This window comes from Gobio gobio (genome assembly GCF_949357685.1).
Source record: "Gobio gobio genome assembly, chromosome: 4".
Classification (NCBI taxonomy): domain Eukaryota; kingdom Metazoa; phylum Chordata; class Actinopteri; order Cypriniformes; family Gobionidae; genus Gobio; species Gobio gobio.
The window spans coordinates 49,164,132-49,184,185 of NC_137100.1; the positions used below are offsets into that span (position 1 = coordinate 49,164,132).

The window sequence follows — 20,054 nt, forward strand, 5'->3', positions numbered from 1 at the left end:
GAAGAACAATATTGAAGGTTAATGACAATGATTCAAATGAGTACCTTGACAGAAATATTTTTCATTGAAGTAAAAGTTGGAATAGTAGTTCTTCAAATCAAACGGCAAGGGGCGCTGTAGTACCTCGCACCGACCGGAAATCTCTGCCATGACAACAACTGCAAGCGCAGCTTTGAACTCAACGGCGGGGGACGCGCACTTTCTAAAAGTGTGACGTGAAATAATCATCAAAACATTTCGATTTTAAAAGTTTTACATATTTGTATAAGACTTCTTTTGCAAGACCGGGATTTTAGTGGTTATTATGGATCTGTGGAGAGCAGAACAGCTGAACGCGCCGGCGGACTTCATGAAAGCTCCTGACGGAGGTAAACAAATGTAAAATGAACCGAATAATGACCGACATAAACCAAATAAACAAACACAAACGAGCTGGTGCTCTTATATATATTGTGATGCTACTATATATAATATCAAAATAAGCAGTATATTTGTGTATATCAGGGTAACTTAGTTGACAAGACATGTCAAGTAGCGTTAGTGACAGCTCTTTTGTGTGATATGATACATTTCATCTAACACTATTTTAAATAGCATTTATAATATCTTAATTGCAGTGTATAGGTCTCAAATTAACTCCATAGTCTACATGGACCGTTTGTACTCACACCTCAGGACTTAACGCTAGAAAGCCTTCTGTTTCACATTTGATACACACATTTCTTTGGTCTCTAAGTATCAAATATGATGCGCAACAAAAAGCACACTTTTTCATTTTTGGATATTTCGTCTAAAGGTTCGATAAATGGTTCCATTTTAAAAAAAGTCATTTTTTTTATTACCTTTTGAGGCTTTACAGGATAAAAGTGAACTGGAAGAAAGCTAAAAGGTGGTTAAAATAATGAGCAGTTTTGTTGTGTTGTATGTAAGGCATCTGTAATATTGTAAATGTGAATATAAAGATAAAAAGACACCCAGATGCTCAGGGGACACAAACTCAAAAGAGAGATTTCTTTCTATCGTTCTGTGTTTATTACATTAATATGCGTCTGTCTGTTTTTCTCCCAGCATCTGTCCTTAACCCTACTCCTTCTCTGATGACACCTGCTCAGTTTACTGGGGGTCCTGTGGCCCGGCCCACAGCTTCACAGACCACGACCACCCAAGCTCTGCCACAGTCCACACCTTTCAGAGCTCCACCCCCTTCTAAATTCAATGAGGAAGGGCTCACCTGGACAAAGAATGCTGGAGTGGAAGCATGGTGGCCCATCCATCACAAACACCAGAGCGAGAAAATGTTACAGCAGCGCTCTGAACACAGGTACACAAATAAAACAAGCACTGCCCCTGTTGAATCCAGTCTAGTGATTTTAGAGGTCTGTCTATAAATTCATCTCTCTCTCTGTCAGGTTACCAGAAGATGAGAGGAGCAGCTCAAAGCCCCTGCTGCAAGAGATGGAAAGGTTAAGAGAAGACAAGGAAGTGATGGGGGTCGAGATGGAACGTCTGAAAGGAAGAGAAGAGTGTTTGAAAGAGCAGATCAGAGATCAGCAAAGCCAAATAAACAGGTACAAAAACGCAAACTGACTGACTGCATGTCTGTTACTTTCACTGTTTATGTAGGCTGAAATATGTATGTGTGTGTGCAGACAGTGTATGGAGCGTGATGAGTTACACAGTGAACTGAAGAGTTGCAAGTCTGAACTCAGTATGAGCCAAGATCTGGTAAATACATGAATAATACACTATTACCTTATTCTCTGAATCCTATCATATATATGTATATGTGGAATGTGTATTTTATTTTGTGTGTCTAGCTTTTGAACTTAAAAAAGGAGTACAAATTAGAATGTCAACGTTTGGAGAAAGTGTTGCATGACTCAAAGCAGGAGATGGGGAGACTGCAACAAAAGTTAGAGACACAGGTAAGGCATAATTAACACAATATTGGCAATATTTTGTTTCCGTAGCAATGATATTCTAATATTTTAAGTATCTTAAAGGAACTCTATGTTCAGTGTCTTCACTTTTATCTTTTTACACATTAATTTCCCACATATAATTGAATGAGGAAAAAAACCCAAAAAAAACCCCAGCAACAACGGACTAGCATGTTGACTATTTGAACATAAAATTTGCTCTCCTTTCTTTATGGCCAGCAAATTTCTCAATGACTCTCTGATTAAAGTCAGTCATCTCAGTAGTGTCATGACGTTTGCATTGTTCAGTTAGATATTTGAGATCTCTTACCCCCGTTGTTGTCCACAAAACTTCAGTACCGACACTTTTAAATAAAAGACAGGGAAAGCAATAAAGGGCATTGCTAACAACATCCAACCAGCCACTTACGTTTCTCATATCAAGCGCGTGAAGCTCCGAGTGCAGCTTCATCCTCTGTCACTGGCCTGCTGCTGGATTTGTAAATCGCGTTGGTCCGGTTCGGGATCTTCCAACGAACGCCTTGTGAAAGAATTTGGTTTAACTGCTGCCATCTCTACGAAAGTGATCATCATAACAAGGTTTTGGCGGAGTCGGAGTGACTGTGTCGCCCGCGCACTTTCGCTTTAGTGGCCAAGAACGGAAAGTTGAATGACAGGTGACGAGAACCAATCAGATTGGATAAAATAACACGCATCCAATTCTGATTCGCCAGGGACGCAGCGACCTGCGTCCGGAGGAGGATCTTTAAAAACCAATTAGAGACCAGCTTCAGGTCACATGCTGCCCGTATATTTTTGGACTCAGATAGAGATCCATTTGTCTGGCGTCCCTTGTGCATGAAACCGCATGAAACATATTGAAGAACATATTAGTTAACCGATCAAAGCCAGTTTTTATTAAATTCTGAGGCTCTTACTAATAACCAGCACGTCGTATGAGTAAACTTTTTTATTTTGATTTCATTTTTATATCATTTTTGTATACATGTACATTTCTGGAATTTTGATGCGGCGGCGCCCCAGCGCCCTCTATTGACCAGCTGCCACTGAACTCTACACACCTTTTTTCCATATATCACAGTGGTTCTCAGCCTTTTTTACTCAAAAGGCCCTCGTATTTCCAACACAATATCCAACAAATATTAAAATCCTATATAGGCTAAGATATTATCTGTAATTTTTTCAAAACTGTTGAGATAATAAACAAATTAACAAATAATTTTTTCAAGATCTTCTTATTTTATTTATTTTAGCATCTTAATATAGCCTGACGTCGTCATACTCAATTCTAGTCAGAATTTGAGTCTGAAACTGCTCCGTTGGGCTGTGATTATGGGGCGTGTTTCAACCGAACCAGGAAAGACCTCAATTGGATAGACCTACAACCAATCAGAGCAACGGAGCGACGCATAACGTTAGTTATCAAATGTCAACAGAACTCAACTGCACTGGGTTGCCATGTCCGCGGGTTGAAGCGACCCCAATTATGTGATATACAGACCCAGGAATGCGATTTTTAGCTGCCAGCCCTGCCAAAATAACACATAATTTACCCCCCAAATGACTTTTTTCCCGGAGAACCCCCCCTGGAAAGCTATTGGGCTTGTTTTTGGCTAGTTTTGAGGAACGTTAGCAATTGGGCGGGTTTTGTTGTAAAAACTTGGCAACCCTGTCTGGAATAAGTAGCCTAACGTTAGAAGAAAAATATGAGTGTAAACGATCTTTGCCGGTGTTGTAAAAAAAAGGATACACAGAGTTTACTTACCAACACGATCATCATTTCTGAGAGAAATAGTAAAGGTGAATGCATATACGAACAAGTTCTCCGTTTAGGATTAGAACAAACTCAACCCAAGCGCCTTTGATGACGTACATGATTACGTTACTGTTGATCATCTGTCCATCATCGTCTAAAGCCCGCCCTGACAATTTCATTGGTCCGAACAGTTTCTGTTCGGGCATATTTACTTCTCTATCGATCAAGTCCAGACCGAACTGCCCGAGTAAAAATGTTGTGGGCGAGGCTAAATTCGGCTGGCATCCAGGCTAATCTTAATATCTATTAGATTTAGAATTAAATTGTTTGATATATTAATAGCCATTTATTTAAGATTCTGTGGACCTTTTGGAAGTTTTCTTTGGTTGAGAACCACCGCAGTAGCGGTTAGGGGTGTTACGGATTATAGTTGATTATAGTTGACCAGGCCCTACAGTTCGGGAAGTATGCCATTAGCGGATTAATTGCAAAGTTCAACCATCATTTGCATGTGTTTCTAAGTCTTGCCAATTTACACATTCAAGCAATTTTAAACCATTCAAGCACAAGAACGCTGTTATCTTTGCACACAGCCACACACACCGTGTTTCAATAATGTGCATACACCACATAGTTTTTTTTCTGCATCGTCTTGCTCTTGAACGGACACATACACACAAAATTATATCAAAATGCACATCTCAGCAAGTATTCCAGTAAACACAGTCTTAAATTAATGTAAACCGTTGAGAAAGAAATCAGATGTGTATCATTATATTGAATCCATGCATGAGGTCATTAATGTTAATCAAACAAGATTAATCTATATTTAATTCATACAGTGTACACTATACAGTGTTATTTTTCATTTATTTGTACCTGAATGCTACTCTTAGACCTTACTTTATTTGTAACTTTGTTATATTGTGTTTATGTTTGCTTGTAATTTGTTTATTTGTTCCCATTTTATTACTGACTGTTCACTTGTCTTTAATAATGTTTGAACTTGATTATTTAGGCTAGTAGGTTTTGATGTGCTATCAAAGTACTTTTTATTTATTTATCCGGTTATCCGTTTTTTTTATTATTATTACAAATTATCCGGTTTATGATTCAAAGACCTTAATATGATTCGAACCATGAGTTTTGTGATCCGTTGCACTGCTACTAGTAAAATGATCCGGTTTATGATTCAAAGACCGTAATATGATTCGAACCGTGAGTTTTGTGATCCATTGCACCGCTACTAGTGGTTAAAACAAAGGTTTTAAAATAAAATTACAATAGTTAGACAAGTAAGTTTCCTGTTGAGCAAGAAAAAGGCCATCTCTGGGTCAGATATTAATTGGGATATTTTAAAATATAATAACTTGATCTTGTTGTCTAGCATTCTTTTCTATAATCCATTTTACTCAGATGTATGTCACAATACAGAGTGTCCAAATACCACTGTACATGTGAGTCTTTGTGCTCCGTGGTAGATACAGTTTGACTTCATCCTCCAATTCCTTGTAATTGTCTTTGTGATTTTTCTATGTGATCTAACTTTCAACCTTTTTGAATATCAGAACGTGAGAACTGATGCTGTACATGAAGCGAGTTCACTGAGGACCCAAATACAAGAAGTGATATCGGAGAGAGATGACTTAAGAAATCAGCTGAGGTGAGTGTATATAAAAAATAAGTTGCTCATATTTCTGTTTCTAAATGACAAATCATTTACAGGTCTGTTTATCTGAAGTCACATAATTTGTGTTTATGCAGTGTCCTGAACAGCTCATTGCTGGAACAGTCTGAGTGTGTGCAGAAACTGCGCACCTACATTGGCAGCAACATCTCTGAGAGAAAAGAAGAGGAAGAGCTTAGACGACAGAAACAGGTGTGTACACATACACATATGCAGTCCACTGAAATGTCATTATTATATTTGCATAATTATTTTCAGTGACTACATGAATTTTTATTTTTTATTATGATTGTGTGTGTATAGCATTTGGAGAAGGAAAAGGAAGCCCTGTCTCTATCTGTCCAGCTACTGAATGTCAGAGTGAATGCATCCAGTGACATTCTTGCCATACAAGAGAAAGAGCTAGGTGAACAGGTACAATTACACACATATACCGACATATGTTTAGTGTTTGAATTGAATGACCAATGCAGTTTGATTGATGGATGATAATTTCCTTAGTATATTTAGACATACTTGTTATGTGTGTAGGTGCAGACTGACCCGTTGTACTCTGGCAGTAAGGCTGGGCAGATGTTGAGTGTTTGGAGACAAAAGGTCTTCATGCTGCTTGTTAAACTGCAGACCAGGGACTTGCAACTCCACACAGAGAAAACACAACTACACAACATGGTAATGTAAACACATCCCCACGCACATACATCGCGTACTATCATATCATATCATATCATATCATACAATATCCTAACCACTAGTGTAAGTAATTAGCATTTTTATTTGCCTCCTGAAATTGATTTTCAGAAGTCATTCCTACATATATGAGATCAGATTTTGCTAACCATAGTGTAAGTCCATATACACTGTGTTTAAAGTCAATATTGAATCTTTTGGTAAGTGAAATATAATGTAATATAGCTGCAAGCAGCAATACCGGGGCCAAGCGCAAAGAAGAAGACAAGACATGCCAAAATGGCTGGCAGTGTCAGATCAACTGCAGCAATGAGAAATTAATCACGTTTTAAGATGATTTTAGGCAAAAGGCTGAAAATGCATTGTAGTCTGAGAGTGTCAGACCAACTGCAACAATTAACAATTATACAGTTTAAGAAGATTAGGCAAAATGGCTGAAATATCATATATTGAGTCACTGATAATGTAAGTTAATGGTTTATCACTTTTGACCAATAGGTGGCACAGATACGAAATTGATGTGGTGTGGTCAGAATAAGGGAACAATGACACATGCAAAGTTTGATGCCAATATGTCAAAGCATTGCAGAGATACAGCCTCAAGAGTAATTTTGGCATAATGGCTCAACTTCGTCGCTGCGGTTTACAAAAACGGTTTCATCTATTGATGCAAAATCCCTAACTTTTTGTTGACACAGTCTGAATATGATACGATTCCATTTTGGTGGAAATTGGACAAACGGTCTAGGATGAGTTTGAAAAAGTAGGTTTTGATCAAATACGAACATTGAGGACAGGATGTTTGACCAAATATGGAAAAATTAGTATCTCTGTTCTCGGCATGAGCCAATGACTGTATTATGACCAGTTTCATTAAACTAGGCTAATTTAATCAAAAGTTATTAGCATGTTTGTAAATTTTGTTATAACCTCTGACCACAAGGTGGCACTGCCCCAAAACGTTTTGAGTACCTTCAAAGCATGGTGCGGAAGACATGATTTTTGGACAAACAGTTCAAAAGTTATAAGCAAAAATAGCAAATTTTTTTGTATCTCCGGACCAGTAGGTGGCGCTGCGCCGAAACGCTGCATGTTGCTTCAGGTCATGCTTGTGATGACATATACCAAGATTGGTTTGAATACGATAAAGCGTTGTGGAGATATAGGCTTATGAGTGTTTTTGCAACCGCTACGTAAAATTTGTGTGCGCGTTTATCGAAAACGATTTGACAAATCAACTTGATTTGCAAGATTTTTTGTCAGCATGGTCTGAAGATGATCTGGTTCAATTTTCGTGCAAATCGGACAAACCGTCTAGGACGAGATTGTAAAAGTAGGTTTTTTGGAAAATTAAAAATGGCGGGGAAATTATCATGACCGAAAATGACATCATAGGATGCAATTGAATCGACATGAGCCAAGGAATCAGAGGAAAAAAGAATTTTGTTTCTAGCCCTTATGGTTCAAAAGTTATTAGCATAAACATGAGTCAAATTTTGGACTGATGGTGGCGCTAGAGGGATTGAGTTTGAGACTCCAAATTTGCTACGGTGACATTTCAGACTGTCCTCTATTAGTGGGCCAAATTTCACAACTTTTTACCATACGGTTCTATGGGCTGCCATAGACTTTGTGGCGGAAGAAGAAGAAGAAGAAGAAGAAGAAGAAGAAGAAGATGAATAATAAATATAGCTGCAAGCAGCAATACCGGGGCCAAGCGCAAAGAAGAAAACAAGACATGCCAAAATGGCTGGCAGTGTCAGATCAACTGGAGCAATGAGCAATTAATCACGTTTTAAGATGATTTTAAGCAAAAGGCTGAAAATGCATTGTAGTCTGAGAGTGTCAGACCAACTGCAACAATTAACAATTATACAGTTTAAGAAGATTAGGCAAAATGGCTGAAATATCATATATTGAGTCACTGATAATGTAAGTTAATGGTTTATCACTTTTGACCAATAGGTGGCACAGATACGAAATTGATGTGGTGTGGTCAGAATAAGGGAACAATGGCACATGCAAAGTTTGATGCCAATATGTCAAAGCATTGCAGAGATACAGCCTCAAGAGTAATTTTGGCATAATGGCTCAACTTCGTCGCTGCGGTTTACAAAAACGGTTTCACCTATTGATGCAAAATCCCTAACTTTTTGTTGACACAGTCTGAAGATGATACGATTCAATTTTGGTGGAAATTGGACAAACGGTCTAGGATGAGTTTGAAAAAGTAGGTTTTGATCAAATAAGAACATTGAGGACAGGATGTTTGACCAAATATGGAAAAATTTGTATCTCTGTTCTCGGCATGAGCCAATGACTGTATTATGACCAGTTTCATTAAACTAGGCTAATTTAATCAAAAGTTATTAGCATGTTTGTAAATTTTGTTATAACCTCTGACCACAAGGTGGCACTGCCCCAAAACGTTTTGAGTACCTTCAAAGCATGGTGCGGAAGACATGATTTTTGGACAAAGAGTTCAAAAGTTATAAGCAAAAATAGCCATTTTTTGTATCTCCGGACCAGTAGGTGGCGCTGCGCCGAAACGCTGCATGTTGCCTCAGGTCATGCTTTTGATGACATATACCAAGATTGGTTTCAATACGATAAAGCGTTGTGGAGATATAGGCTTATGAGTGTTTTTGCAACAGCTACGCAAAATTTGTGTGCGCGTTTATCGAAAACGATTTGACAAATCAACTTGATTTGCAAGATTTTTTGTCAGCATGGTCTGAAGATGATCTGGTTCAATTTTCGTGCAAATCGGACAAACCGTCTAGGACGAGTTCGTAAAAGTAGGTTTTTTGGAAAATTAAAAATGGCGGGGAAATTATCATGACCGAAAATGACATCATAGGTTGCAATTGAATCGGCATGAGCCAATGACTCTATTATGACCAGTTTCAATATACTAGGCTAATTTAATCAAAAGTTATTAGCATTTTTGTCAAGTTTGTTATATCTTTTGACCACAAGGTGGCACTGCCCTAAAACTTTTTGAGTACCTTCAGGGCATAGAAAGGAAGTCACATACCGAGTTTAGTAACAATATACTAATGCATTTGTAAAATATAGCATTTTAGCACATAATTCAAAATGGCCGACAGCCAAAATGGCCGATATGGTAAAATTGAATATCAGACGACTCGGCATGCCGTCCTGAATGTAACGAGCCCAATTTTATGATTTTTGGACAAACAGTTCAGAAGTTATAAGCAAAAATAGCAATTTTTCGTATCTCGGGACCAGTAGGTGGCGCTGCGCCGAAACACTGTATGTTGCCTCAAGTCATGCTTGTGATGACATGTACCAAGTTTGGTTTGAATACGATAAAGCGTTGCGGAGATATTGCCTTAAGTGTGTTTTTGCAACCGCTACGTAAAATTTGTTTGCGCGTTTAGCGCAAATGATTTGACGAATCAACTTGATTTACAATATTTTTTGTCAGCATGGTCTGAAGATGATCTGGTTCAATTTTCGTGCAAATCGGATGAACCGTCTAGGACGAGTTCGTAAAAGTAGGTTTTTCGGAAAATAAAAAATGGCGGGAAAATTTTTATAACGGAAAATGACGACATGGGGTGCAATCGAATCGTCTTGAGCCAAGGAATCAGAGAAAAAAATAATTTTGTTTCTAGCCCTTATGGTTCAAAAGTTATTAGCATAAACATGAGTCAAATTTTGGACAGATGGTGGCGCTAGAGGGATTGAGTTAGAGACTCCAAATTTGCTATGGTGACTTTTCAGACTGTCCTCTATGAGTGTGCCAAATTTCACAACTTTTTACCATACGGTTCTATGGGCTGCCATAGACTTCGTGGCGGAAGAAGAAGAAGAAGAAGAAGAAGAAGAAGAAGAAGAAGAAGATGAATAATAAATATAGCTGCAAGCAGCAATACCGGGGCCAAGCGCAAAGAAGAAGACAAGACATGCCAAAATGGCTGGCAGTGTCAGATCAACTGGAGCAATGAGCAATTAATCACGTTTTAAGATGATTTTAAGCAAAAGGCTGAAAATGCATTGTAGTCTGAGAGTGTCAGACCAACTGCAACAATTAACAATTATACAGTTTAAGAAGATTAGGCAAAATGGCTGAAATATCATATATTGAGTCACTGATAATGTAAGTTAATGGTTTATCACTTTTGACCAATAGGTGGCACAGATACGAAATTGATGTGGTGTGGTCAGAATAAGGGAACAATGACACATGCACAGTTTGATGCCAATATGTCAAAGCATTGCAGAGATACAGCCTCAAGAGTAATTTTGGCATAATGGCTCAACTTCGTCGCTGCGGTTTACAAAAACGGCTTCATCTATTGATGCAAAATCCCTAACTTTTTGTTGACACAGTCTGAAGATGATACGATTCGATTTTGGTGGAAATTGGACAAACGGTCTAGGATGAGTTTGAAAAGGTAGGTTTTGATCAAATAAGAACATTGAGGACAGGATGTTTGACCAAATATGGAAAAATTAGTATCTCTGTTCTCGGCATGAGCCAATGACTGTATTATGACCAGTTTCATTAGACTAGGCTAATTTAATCAAAAGTTATTAGCATGTTTGTACATTTTGTTATAACCTCTGACCACAAGGTGGCACTGCCCCAAAACGTTTTGAGTACCTTCAAAGCATGGTGCGGAAGACATGATTTTTGGACAAACAGTTCAAAAGTTATAAGCAAAAATAGCCATTTTTTGTATCTCCGGACCAGTAGGTGGCGCTGCGCCGAAACGCTGCATGTTGCTTCAGGTCATGCTTGTGATGACATATACCAAGATTGGTTTGAATACGATAACGCGTTGTGGAGATATAGGCTTATGAGTGTTTTTGCAACCGCTACGCAAAATTTGTGCGCGCGTTTATCAAAAACGATTTGACAAATCAACTTGATTTGCAAGATTTTTTGTCAGCATGGTCTGAAGATGATATGGTTCAATTTCTGTGCAAATCGGACAAACCGTCTAGGACGAGTTCGCAAAAGTAGGTTTTTTGGAAAATTAAAAATGGCGGGGAAATTATCATGACCAAAAAATGACATCATAGGTTGCAATTGAATCGGCATGAGCCAATGACTCTATTATGACCAATTTCAATACACTAGGCTAATTTAATCAAAAGTTATTAGCATTTTTGTCAAGTTTGTTATTTCTTTTGACCACAAGGTGGCACTGCCCTAAAACTTTTTGAGTACCTTCAGGGCATAGCATGGAAGTCACATACCGAGTTTAGTAACAATATACTAATGCATTTGTAAAATATAGCATTTTTTGACCAAATTCAAAATGGCCGACAGCCAAAATGGCCGATATGGTAAAATTGAATATCAGACGACTCGGCATGCCGTCCTGAATGTAACGAGACCACTTTTATGATTTTTGGACAAACAGTTCAGAAGTTATAAGCAAAAATAGCAATTTTTCGTATCTCCGGACCAGTAGGTGGCGCTGCGCCGAAACGCTGTATTTTGCCTCAAGTCATGCTTGTGATGACATGTACCAAGTTTGGTTTGAATACGATAAAGCGTTGCGGAGATATTGCCTTAAGAGTGTTTTTGCAACCGCTACGTAAAATTTGTTTGCGCGTTTATCGCAAATGATTTGACGAATCAACTTGATTTGCAAGATTTTTTGTCAAAAAGGTCTGAAGATGATCTGGTTCAATTTTCGTGCAAATCGGATGAACCGTCTAGGACGAGTTCGTAAAAGTAGGTTTTTCGGAAAATTCAAAATGGCGGGAAAATTATTATGACGGAAAATGACGTCATAGGGTGCAATCGAATCGTATTGAGCCAAGGAATCAGAGGAAAAAAGAATTTTGTTTCTAGCCCTTATGGTTCAAAAGTTATTAGCATAAACATGAGTCAAATTTTGGACTGATGGTGGCGCTAGAGGGATTGAGTTTGAGACTCCAAATTTGCTACGGTGACATTTCAGACTGTCCTCTATTAGTGTGCCAAATTTCACAACTTTTTACCATACGGTTCTATGGGCTGCCATAGACTTCGTGGCGGAAGAAGAAGAAGAAGAAGAAGAAGAAGAAGAAGATGAATAATAAATATAGCTGCAAGCAGCAATACCGGGGCCAAGCGCAAAGAAGAAGACAAGACATGCCAAAATGGCTGGCAGTGTCAGATCAACTGGAGCAATGAGCAATTAATCACGTTTTAAGATGATTTGAAGCAAAAGGCTGAAAATGCATTGTAGTCTGAGAGTGTCAGACCAACTGCAACAATTAACAATTATACAGTTTAAGAAGATTAGGCAAAATGGCTGAAATATCATATATTGAGTCACTGATAATGTAAGTTAATGGTTTATCACTTTTGACCAATAGGTGGCAAAGATACGAAATTGATGTGGTGTGGTCAGAATAAGGGAACAATGACACATGCAAAGTTTGATGCCAATATGTCAAAGCATTGCAGAGATACAGCCTCAAGAGTCATTTTGGCATAATGGCTCAACTTCGTCGTTGCGGTTTACAAAAACGGTTTCATCTATTGATGCAAAATCCCTAACTTTTTGTTGACACAGTCTGAGGATGATACGATTCGATTTTGGTGGAAATTGGACAAACGGTCTAGGATGAGTTTGAAAAAGTAGGTTTTGATCAAATAAGAACATTGAGGACAGGATGTTTGACCAAATATGGAAAAATTAGTATCTCTGTTCTCGGCATGAGCCAATGACTGTATTATGACCAGTTTCATTAAACTAGGCTAATTTAATCAAAAGTTATTAGCATGTTTGTAAATTTTGTTATAACCTCTGACCACAAGGTGGCACTGCCCCAAAACGTTTTGAGTACCTTCAAAGCATGGTGCGGAAGACATGATTTTTGGACAAACAGTTCAAAAGTTATAAGCAAAAATAGCCATTTTTTGTATCTCCGGACCAGCAGGTGGCGCTGCGCCGAAACGCTGCATGTTGCTTCAGGTCATGCTTGTGATGACATATACCAAGATTGGTTTGAATACGATAAAGCGTTGTGGAGATATAGGCTTATGAGTGTTTTTGCAACCGCTACGCATAATTTGTGTGCGAGTTTTTCGAAAACGATTTGACAAATCAACTTGATTTGCAAGATTTTTTGTCAGCATGGTCTGAAGATGATATGGTTCAATTTCTGTGCAAATCAGACAAACCGTCTAGGACGAGTTCGCAAAAGTAGGTTTTTTGGAAAATTAAAAATGGCGGGGAAATTATCATGACCGAAAATGACATCATAGGTTGCAATTGAATCGGCATGAGCCAATGACTCTATTATGACCAGTTTCAATATACTAGGCTAATTTAATCAAAAGTTATTAGCATTTTTGTCAAGTTTGTTATATCTTTTGACCACAAGGTGGCACTGCCCTAAAACTTTTTGAGTACCTTCAAAGCATGGTGCGGAAGACACATACCAAGTTTCGTAACGATAGACTAATGAGTTTGTAAAATATAGTATTTTAGCACATAATTCAAAATGGCCGACAGCCAAAATGGCCGATATGGTAAAATTGAATATCAGACGACTCGGCATGCCGTCCTGAATGTAACGAGACCACTTTTATGATTTTTGGACAAACAGTTCAGAAGTTATAAGCAAAAATAGCAATTTTTCGTATCTCCGGACCAGTAGGTGGCGCTGCGCCGAAACGCTGTATGTTGCCTCAAGTCATGCTTGTGATGACATGTACCAAGTTTGGTTTGAATACGATAAAGCGTTGTGGAGATATTGCCTTAAGTGTGTTTTTGCAACCGCTACATACAATTTGTTTGCGCGTTTATCAGAAACGATTTAACGAATCAACTTGATTTGCAAGATTTTTTGTCAGAATGGTCTGAAGAAGATCTGGTTCAATTTTCGTGCAAATCGGATGAACCGTCTAGGACGAGTTCGTAAAAGTAGGTTTTTCGGAAAATTAAAAATGGCGGGAAAATTTTTATGACGGAAAATGACGTCATAGGGTGCAATCGAATTGTCTTGAGCCAAGGAATCAGAGGAAAAAAGAATTTAGTTTCTAGCCTTTATGGTTCAAAAGTTATTAGCATAAACATGAGTCAAATTTTGGACTGATGGTGGCGCTAGAGGGATTGAGTTAGAGACTCCAAATTTGCTATGGTGACTTTTCAGACTGTCCTCTATTAGTGTGCCAAATTTCACAACTTTTTACCATACGGTTCTATGGGCTGCCATAGACTTCGTGGCGGAAGAAGAAGAAGAAGAAGAAGAAGATGAAATATAGCTGCAAGCAGCAATACCGGGGCCAAGCGCAAAGAAGAAGACAAGACATGCCAAAATGGCTGGCAGTGTCAGATCAACTGGAGCAATGAGCAATTAATCACGTTTTAAGATGATTTTAAGCAAAAGGCTGAAAATGCATTGTAGTCTGAGAGTGTCAGACCAACTGCAACAATTAACAATTATACAGTTTAAGAAGATTAGGCAAAATGGCTGAAATATCATATATTGAGTCACTAATAATGTAAGTTAATGGTTTATCACTTTTGACCAATAGGTGGCACAGATACGAAATTGATATGGTGTGGTCAGAATAAGGGAACAATGACACATGCAAAGTTTGATGCCAATATGTCAAAGCATTGCAGAGATACAGCCTCAAGAGTAATTTTGGCATAATGGCTCAACTTCGTCGCTGCGGTTTACAAAAACGGTTTCATCTATTGATGCAAAATCCCTAACTTTTTGTTGACACAGTCTGAAGATGATACGATTCGATTTTGGTGGAAATTGGACAAACGGTCTAGGATGAGTTTGAAAAAGTAGGTTTTGATCAAATAAGAACATTGAGGACAGGATGTTTGACCAAATATGGAAAAATTAGTATCTCTGTTCTCGGCATGAGCCAATGAATGTATTATGACCAGTTTCATTAAACTAGGCTAATTTAATCAAAAGTTATTAGCATGTTTGTAAATTTTGTTATAACCTCTGACCACAAGGTGGCACTGCCCCAAAACGTTTTGAGTACCTTCAAAGCATGGTGCGGAAAACATGATTTTTGGACAAACAGTTCAAAAGTTATAAGCAAAAATAGCCATTTTTTGTATCTCCGGACCAGTAGGTGGCGCTGCGCCGAAACGCTGCATGTTGCTTCAGGTCATGCTTGTGATGACATATACCAAGATTGGTTTGAATACGATAAAGCGTTGTGGAGATATAGGCTTATGAGTGTTTTTGCAACCGCTACGCAAAATTTGTGTGCGCGTTTATCGAAAACGATTTGACAAATCAACTTGATTTGCAAGATTTTTTGTCAGCATGGTCTGAAGATGATCTGGTTCAATTTTCGTGCAAATCGGACAAACCGTCTAGGACGAGTTCGTAAAAGTAGGTTTTTTGGAAAATTAAAAATGGCGGGGAAATTATCATGACCGAAAATGACATCATAGGTTGCAATTGAATCGGCATGAGCCAATGACTCTATTATGACCAGTTTCAATATACTAGGCTAATTTAATCAAAAGTTATTAGCATTTTTGTCAAGTTTGTTATATCTTTTGACCACAAGGTGGCACTGCCCTAAAACTTTTTGAGTACCTTCAGGGCATAGCAAGGAAGTCACATACCGAGTTTAGTAACAATATACTAATGCATTTGTAAAATATAGCATTTTTTGACAAAATTCAAAATGGCCGACAGCCAAAATGGCCGATATGGTAAAATTTAATATCAGACGACTCGGCATGCCGTCCTGAATGTAACGAGACCACTTTTATGATTTTTGGACAAACAGTTCAGAAGTCATAAGCAAAAATAGCAATTTTTCGTATCTCCGGACCAGTAGGTGGCGCTGCGCCGAAACGCTGTATGTTGCCTCAAGTCATGCTTGTGATGACATGTACCAAGTTTGGTTTGAATACGATAAAGCGTTGAGGAGATATTGCCTTAAGAGTGTTTTTGCAACCGCTACGTAAAATTTGTTTGCGCGTTTATCGCAAATGATTTGACGAATCAACTTGATTTGCAAGATTTTTTGTCAGCATGGTCTGAAGATGATCTGGTTCAATTTTCGTGCAAATCGGATGAACCGTCTAGGACGAGTTTGTAAAAGTAGGTTTTTCGGAAAATTCAAAATGGCGGGAAAATTTTTATGACGGAAAATGACGTCATAGGTTGCAATGGAATCGTCTTGAGCCAAGGAATCAGAGGAAAAAAGAATTTTGTTTCTAGCCCTTATGGTTCAAAAGTTATTAGCATAAACATGAGTCAAATTTTGGACTGATGGTGGCGCTAGAGGGATTGAGTTAGAGACTCCAAATTTGCTACGGTGACATTTCAGACTGTCCTCTATTAGTGTGCCAAATTTCACAACTTTTTACCATACGGTTCTATGGGCTGCCATAGACTTCGTGGCGGAAGAAGAAGAAGAAGAAGAAGAAGAAGATGAATAATAATAATAAGAACGGGAACGGTTTCAATAGGTGCCTTCGCACCTTCGGTGCTTGGCCCCTAATAATAAGAACGGGAACGGTTTCAATAGGTGCCTTCGCACCTTCGGTGCTTGGCCCCTAATAATAAGAACGGGAACGGTTTCAATAGGTGCCTTCGCACCTTCGGTGCTTGGCCCCTAAATATATAAAGTTTTGAAACCTTTTTATTCAGCTAGGATGCATTTAATTTAATCAAAAGACAGAACGTAATTTTACATTGTTACAAACAATTCTATTTCAAATGCTGTTATTTTGAGTTCATCAAAGAATCCTGTAAAAATGTGTTTGGGTTTCAACAAATATTAAGCAGCAACTTTTTTTAACAGTGATAACAATATAAAAAAAAAAGTTTCTCGAGCAGCAAATCAGCACATTAGAATGATTTCTGAAAGATCATGTGACTGAAGACTACTGATGCTAAAAATTCAGCTTTGCCATCACAGGAATAAATTGTATTTTAAAATTTATTACAATAGAAAACAGTTATTTTAAATTAAAGTAATATTTCACAATATTACCGCTGTACTTTTGATTAAATAAATGCAGCCTTGGTGAGTTTAAGAGACTTCTTTCAAAAACAAAGAATTGTACCATCCCCAAGCTTTTAAACAGTAGTGTATGTCAATTACTTGAATCAATCTGCAAAAAAATCGTCAATCTGGACAATTATGTTGTCTTCTAAAATTATGATTATAAAAATCAAATCAACTGACACCATTAATAGTAGCTGATACCATTAACACATTTGTAATAATTGTCTGTTTTATCATGTTTGGATGTGTGAATATATGAATCTGTAAATGTGTGTAGGTTTCCTCTCTACAGCAGGAAATAGAGTGTTTGCAGTCGCAGAACAGTGTCCTTCAGCACCACCTAGAGGACAAAACAGCCCAGTTGGAGTTACAGCATGTGCACGCGCAGGTACGCTGTCATCATAGTAATACACATATGCACATACACACTCAGGTTGAGGTTAAGTCTGGTTGTAGGATCAGTGAAAGCTAGGCGTGAGGCTGTTTTGAGTTAGTTGTGTTTGTGGGGTCACTTATGGTCCTCCTGTTAGAATCAATTCCCTCTCATTGGTAATAGCTAAAGGCCTGTTCGTACCAAGGACTATAACTATAACAATAACAAGTTGTTCTAAATAGAAAATAATAGCGGCACAATGAAACGATGGGTTCGTCTCGATCAGCTCCCTAGGTTGTGAATCAGCATATCTTGTACATGAATTCGGGCACTGGTAAGGACAGGAAGGGCCCTGGCTCACTACATATTGGGACACTGATTGCTGTATTTCCGGCAACATGACAACGTCTTAGTTGTACAACATTATTACTGGTATTTATGAACAACAGCAGAATTGATATTTTTCTGACACTTATTTTTTCAATGTTATTTAAAGTATGTTATGATAAATACTTTGATTGTTACATATACCTGCAACATTTTTGCCATAAATTAATTATAAATATTAGCTAGATTATGTTCAGTACTTGTCCAGGGATGTACAGTACTGGTCAAAAGTTTGTAAACATTAAGGTTTTTTATGTTTTTGTAAGTAGTCTCTTATTCTCTCCAAGGCTGCATTTATTTGATCAAAAATTAACTGGTTAATGTTGTAATATATTTTAAAATGTCTTTTATTCCTGTGATGGCAAAGCTGAATTTTCAGCAGCCATTACTCCAGTCTTCAGTGTTGCATTATCTTTTAGAAATCATTACTGTATTTTTGATCAAATATATGCAGCCTTGGTGAGAAAACAACATTAAAAAACCTTTTTCAAAATGTCCATCTCTCAACTTGTGGGAGTTTTTAGGAAGCAAGCGTTTCAGCGCACAAGAATGATTTTACGACTGATACAGCCCTTAAAATGGCCGACTCCCTGATCAGTGCCCTGACTACTGAACTATAGGCAGCTGATTGAGGCGCACATGATTTCATTAGAATCACTTTCAGAGTGAGCTTTTCTAGCTGATGAACGAGAAAAACATTGACAGCCAATCAGAATCCAGAATCCTGTGCTTTAAAGCACAAGCATTTAAAGTTTCAGACATAACTGCAGCATGTGCTTAGAATAAACTACTGGTGTGGATGCTAATAGAGTAGTTATCGTTGTATTTATAGTTATCATTTATGGAGTCAAAATAGGGCCACATATATCTGCAAAATAACACAATGTTTTGCAAACAAAAAATATGTTTTGCAACAAAAAAAAAGTTTTGCAAAAAAATAAAAAATTTTGCACAAAAAAAAATAGAATATTGAGAAAAAAATGCTTTTTTGTAATTAAAACAATAATAATTGCAAAAGAAAAGTTCCACTGAGAGAAAAAATAAAGTTTAGCAAAGTAAAACTTGCAGCATTGACTTTGCAACACCTTTGCGCCGCTCCTTTAAATCCGCGTTTCCGTCATCCGTGCCTCTGCGGCGCAAGCTTTCCTTTGCGCTTCATTTTTCTTTGCGCCTCGCTTTGTGTCCCTGATTTGACGTGGGGGAGGGGTCAAGAGGTTGGGGTGTGTACATGGGTGTGTACAAGGGACGAAGGCGCGTCCTTCTCGTTACGTCATCAGCGCGAGCCCCAGACCGTATGGATCTCGAGACCTCTGTGTGTCATTCTGCTGCATATCATCTAGCTGTCTTTGAACACAAGAATATATTGGGCATGATTAATTGCATACATTTTTTTAATCATGTGTTTTTTTTTTAATTAATGAGTTAAATTGACAGCTCTACTTGTAACACTTTACCCCAACACTGATTCAAGAAATGATTCCTGATGTAGTTTGGTTAGTTAACATAGCTGAGAGCTGCATGCATGCAACATGGGTATTTATAACCCTTACACCAATGCTAGACATCGATGGATCATCCTCTGCATAGAAAGTGAATGAGATTGGGCAAATTAATTGAGACAGCGAGAGATCAGCACATTTGCTCAGCCTCAAGGGCGAGTGGCCAAATTTAAGTCAGATTGTATTGATTGACGTAACGAGAAGGACGTCTTCGTCCCTTGTACACACCCATGTACACACCCCAACCTCTTGACCCAGGGCCGGATTAACAATTTCCTGTGCCCTGGGCAACAAGACTCAAGGGCTGCCCCTGCCCCAAAGCAACAATCGCAAAGTCGCTTTCACCAAGAGCATAGCCTACTATACTAACAAATCAGGCTTCTGCAATGCTCAGTGGCGATGTATGTAATAGCCTCAGCATAAAGTGCATTCAAGAGACAGAACACTAATGATGCACTAATGTTTAACATAACTTTTTACAATGAACCTTTCACAGAACTTGGTGGCTGCTACAGAGTAATTATTAAATGTTTCAATATAGCCAATCAATTATATTTTGACTGCAACAGTGAAATAAAGCAGACCGCTAGGGAAGCCTTAACTTAAAACCAGAAATTTTTTATTTCTAAAATGCTACAATGTGAAATTGTGGCTATTTTTGGAATATGTTTCACAATGTCGACTAATTTCAATTCCTTTTCTCTTTTAAATTTTCTTTTAGCGCTCCTGTTTAAATTT

General features: G+C 38.0%; 1 protein-coding gene across 1 annotated transcript in view; it reads left to right on the forward strand.

Moving 5' to 3' along the window:
• The first annotated feature begins 123 nt into the window (after positions 1-123).
• The window catches only part of cchcr1 (coiled-coil alpha-helical rod protein 1), a 31,232-nt gene continuing 11,301 nt past the window's right edge, over positions 124-20,054 (forward strand). The window contains exons 1-10 of the mRNA XM_079815027.1: positions 124-368; positions 1,069-1,321; positions 1,410-1,568; positions 1,650-1,725; positions 1,818-1,925; positions 5,265-5,359; positions 5,461-5,575; positions 5,687-5,797; positions 5,915-6,055; positions 17,335-17,445. Of these exons, the coding sequence (XP_079671153.1) occupies positions 305-368; positions 1,069-1,321; positions 1,410-1,568; positions 1,650-1,725; positions 1,818-1,925; positions 5,265-5,359; positions 5,461-5,575; positions 5,687-5,797; positions 5,915-6,055; positions 17,335-17,445 (1,233 nt within the window). The 5' untranslated portion in view covers positions 124-304. The remainder of the gene's footprint in view (positions 369-1,068; positions 1,322-1,409; positions 1,569-1,649; positions 1,726-1,817; positions 1,926-5,264; positions 5,360-5,460; positions 5,576-5,686; positions 5,798-5,914; positions 6,056-17,334; positions 17,446-20,054) is intronic.